The sequence below is a fragment of the Helianthus annuus genome, chromosome 6 (genome assembly GCF_002127325.2).
Source record: "Helianthus annuus cultivar XRQ/B chromosome 6, HanXRQr2.0-SUNRISE, whole genome shotgun sequence".
NCBI lineage: Eukaryota > Viridiplantae > Streptophyta > Magnoliopsida > Asterales > Asteraceae > Helianthus > Helianthus annuus.
Genome location: NC_035438.2, coordinates 113,881,588 through 113,886,227, shown reverse-complemented (window position 1 = coordinate 113,886,227; position 4,640 = coordinate 113,881,588). Strand labels below are relative to the sequence as shown.

Sequence of the window (4,640 nt, the reverse complement as noted above, 5' to 3'; positions counted from 1 at the left end):
TGTAGAGTATTAGTGTACTGGAAAATATTAGATTGTTTAGTGAGTCGAAAGCCACGTGAATACAAGCTTAGTTTTTAGTTCGAATGAAAAACTGTTGAAATCGAGCTAACCCGTTTCGTGTTATTACTAGCTTGTGAATATTGAGTCAGCTCATATTGTTTTAGTAGCTTGAATCTGCTGACTCAGCTCGTATTTGAAAGGATGAAAGAGACTAGGAACCACTCTTTCAATATTTGATTTCGGAAAAATAAAATAACATTATCTTTCAATTTTATCAACGACTTGCGATTATGACTAGCCATTAGAAAAAAAAAAAAAAAAAAAAAAAAAAAAACTTTATTTGACTAAGAGTAAATTATCATAATAGTCGTTGAGGTTTAATCAAAATTGTCAGTTCAGTTTTATTGAAACTTATCAAATGGAGCCAACGGGCCTGATTATATTACTCGTATAATATATTATTATATAAGCGTATGACGACTAAACTCCAGTTATTTTAATACAAGCAGTGAAAGAGACTTTTGAAAGAAATCATAATATTGCGATTGTCAGTCAAACTCATTATCATCATCCTGCAACCAAATATGTCTCCAACCCCACACGTCCTACTCTTCCCTCTACCAATGCAAGGTCCGGTGAACTGCATGCTCAAACTAGCAGAGCTACTCTGCATCTCCGGCATCACCGTCACCGTCCTCAACACCGATTACATCCACCGCACTCTCATCCGTCACTCTAACGTGTTAACACGATTCAGCAGCTACGATAATCTCCGTTTCAAGACTATCTCAGACGGACTCCCGGAAGATCATCCTCGCTCGGGCCAGCGGTTTCTCGACCTTTTTGACGGAATGAAAACCGTCACGGAGCCGGTTTTTAGAGAGATGATGGTTTCTGGATGCTTTAGTTTCAAGTCTGATCCTCCTGTCACGATTATTATACCCGACGCCTCCTTTTCGTTTGCGCTTGATGTGGCTGAAGAGGTTGGGATACCCCTGTTTTATTTTGAGACTGTCAGTCCGTCTGCACTTTGGACCTATCTCTGCCTCCCTAAGCTAATCGGAGCCGGTGAAGTTCCGTTTAACGGTTAGCTAACTCTTCTCTCCGTACCCAGCTGTGTCAGCTGAAACATATTTTCTTTCAGCACTCTGACTCGGGCGTATCAACTGAAACGTGTTTTCTTTTCACCCAATTTACATCCAAATCGATCCAAACCCAATTTATTCACTTGGGATTCATTCTTTAACGTTTTTAAACTATAACTCACTACCCGGACCCATATATCTTGAGTTCTTCTCCCTTGTTTTTCGGTTTAGGTTTTATTACCGGTTTGACCCGTTATGAGACTTTGAGCGTTTTAGCTCAAGTCTTCTACATCTTTGGCAAAGCTTTTCACTGTTTTTCCCAACCACAACCATAGTCAGGGCGGACCCACATGGTCCTGGTCGAGCTCTTTTTTTAGAAAATAGTAGAAACGGTATGTTAAATTTTTCAATGACCCCATAAAATAAATTAATTAGACTCCAGTATTAAAAGCAAAGATTGTGTGGTGGTAAATCTCCTTTTGTTCCAATAAATAGATCCCAAGTTCAAGTCTTATATGTCATCTTTTTTTTAGTTTATTTTTTTCCATCAAAATTAAACTAGTGTTTTAAAACAGCACAACCATTCATTGACCCTCTAATTTGATTCTTTAAAATGATAAATTGAATGTCGATTTTATTTAACACTTGATTACCAAATAAAACTTCCAACATATAATGTAGTGGTTTCATGTTCACTAAATGCTTCTACATTATTTCCTAGCCCCGACCCGACTACGATGACCGACCCGAAAATTTTAGTGTTTTGTTGTGAAAATCATTACACAAAAAATGGACTACAATGAAAAAAATCTTGGGTCCACCACTGACCATAGTCATGGTTGGGTTTTTCCTATGAAATAACTATGGCATCGAAATAACCACAAACTTCATGTTACTGAATCCTGTTTTGTTTGTACAGGGTTAATGTCGAAAAAGTAAACTTTTGGTAGTATACTTGACATACAAATTTTGAAAATGTATAGGGTCGTTTGACCTAGACTGGACCTTAGTGAATCCGCCCTTAATCCTATGCACAAAAAAGATTACAAGTTCTGTTAGTTAAATATAATGATTGTATTGTAGTATACTTCAAATAATTGCAACAAGGTATGAATTTACATTCTTTCTGCTAATACTAAATTTGTATATTGATTGATTCAGGTAACGACTTGAATGTCCTGATTAAAAACGTTCCGGGAACAGAAACCTTTCTACGACGCCGTGATCTTCCAAGCTTTTGTCGCCTTGATGATGTAGATAATCTCGTTACAAAGATCATAATGAAGGAAGCTCGATGTGTTCCTCGAGCTCACGGCCTCATTCTCAACACATTTCAAGCCCTAGATGAAACGGTATTAGTTCACATGAGAAAACTTTGCCCGGACATTTATTGCATAGGCCCGATACACACTTTGTACAAGTCTCTAGTTACGACCCAATCTAGTGTTTCAAACAGTTTATGGGAAGAAAACGCCACTTGTCTCTCCTGGCTTGACACCCAAGTAACAAGATCGGTCGTTTATGTTAGCATTGGTAGCATGGCAATGATGACGGTGGAGCAGTTGTTTGAGTTTTGGCATGGGCTGGTGAATAGTGGAAAGCCTTTCTTGTGGGTTCAACGGCCCGGTTCTGTTATTGGAGAGTATGATCATAATCTAGTTCCAAAACGTCTCATCGATGAAACTAAACAACGGGGATTCATCACAACATGGGTTCCACAGGAAGCGGTTCTTGCTCATTCAGCAATTGGAGGGTTTTTAACACACAGCGGATGGAACTCGACGATCGAGAGTATAATTGAGGGAGTCCCAATGATTTGTTGGCCACAAAATGTGGATCAACAAGTTAATAGTCGGTTTGTGAGCGAGGTGTGGAAGGTTGGTATTGACATAAAAGATACATGCGATCGAGGTATAGTCGAGAAGGCAGTGAGAGATGTTATAGATGTGAGAAAAACTGAGTTTATTGAATCAACAAGGATGTTGGCCGAGTTGGGGGGTCAAAGTGTTGCTGAAGATGGACCTTCGGTTATGGATTTGAACCGTTTCATTAAAACAATAACTACATTGTAGTCCAAGTTTTTGTGGTTCAAATGGTTATAGGGTACATTCATGGAACGCAAAGGGCAGCATCAATAATAATGCAAAAAAATTATAATGTTTTAGTTCCAATTTAAATTCAGAATTTTAACAATTGAAATCTGTTTTTCAGTTGATTACTTTTTATTTGAAGTTAGGTAAGTTCTTTGAAATCTGTTTTTCAGTTGATTACTTTTTGTTTAAAGTTAGGTATGTTCTAAACAAATAAATTATCTTTCACGTGACAAACATGTATAAAATATAATGAATGTTACAAGAATTTTAATTGCTCTTTTATTATTATATTCACTCTCCCATGCACGCAATCGTTATCATTCATACTTATACCTATATTCATACTCATACATTCATACTTATACATGAGCATAATCCGAGTGGTTCACTTACGTTGGTCACATACATAATTAAACATAATCATGCTTACATACTTAATTTTTCATATGCTATCACACACACATATTCTCACTTTTAATATTACTACATACCCCGACTCATACACTGCTAGTACAGATTATGCGGATCATGCCACGACCAATGTAATCGTGGGTGCACATGGGATTATAGTGGTAGTCGCATGAAAATCATATGGTGTTCTATTGTGTATGGTAAGACACGGAACATAACATGACACCGAATAATGAAACGGGCATAACATGGTTAGAACATGGTGGATACGCCACTGGTACATCCTATGTATAAGTGTTTTACCATGTTACCAAACTTTCATAAAACGTGCCATGAGAAATTCGGTGTTTTGCAGACCTTATTTAAACGCGATTACACAAACTTTAGGGACTCACAAACACGATATAATACTCACTCTACACACGTTAGGGCAAGTGCACCCATCGCGGACGTAGTATAGTGATGGCAAGATACCGAGGTCGTCCAAGGACACAAGAGCTTTTAATACCGGCATATCGTTAACGTCTAATCTAACCAAATTTTGATGAAAAGGTTTTAAAGTTATAAAAAGATAAACTAAAAAAACAAAAATAAAATATAAGGAAAAACAAATAGACAAGAAGGAATCACTTGGTTCCAACCCGTCTTTTATGTATCTTTTAGTGATTTTCGCACTTTGGGCATTTTAAGAGATTATCTTTAAGTTATAGTAGTTGTGACAACTCGAGTTTCCGACTTTCACTTTCGCATTTATTGCACGTTGACTTTGACTATTGACTTTGACTGTTTGGTTGTTTGACTTGTTTGACTTGTAATTGTACACTTCGTGTTATAATAAAACGTATTGTGTTTGCATGATTATGTGTTTGATTGTATAACATGAAACCTGTTGAAAAACCTTAAACGGTTAACACATGAATAAACCCGATGAAACAGAAGTTGATTCGCCAAGAACATCACGACGAAACAGAAGTTTGTTTCGTCAACTCAATCTCGACGAAACAAAGTGTTTCGCCGAGCCCAGATTCGCCGAAAGCCCAGTTCGGGCCCA

At 37.4% G+C, this 4,640-nt stretch overlaps 1 protein-coding gene across 1 annotated transcript; it reads left to right on the top strand.

The window, feature by feature from the left end:
* Nucleotides 1-522: 522 nt before the first annotated feature.
* On the top strand, nucleotides 523-3,338 carry LOC110897914 (7-deoxyloganetic acid glucosyltransferase). Its single transcript, XM_022144646.2, has 2 exons — nucleotides 523-1,086; nucleotides 2,247-3,338. The coding sequence occupies exons 1-2, from the start codon at nucleotides 585-587 to the stop codon at nucleotides 3,155-3,157; spliced, it is 1,413 nt and encodes a 470-aa protein (XP_022000338.1). The 5' UTR covers nucleotides 523-584; the 3' UTR covers nucleotides 3,158-3,338.
* Nucleotides 3,339-4,640: the final 1,302 nt, after the last annotated feature.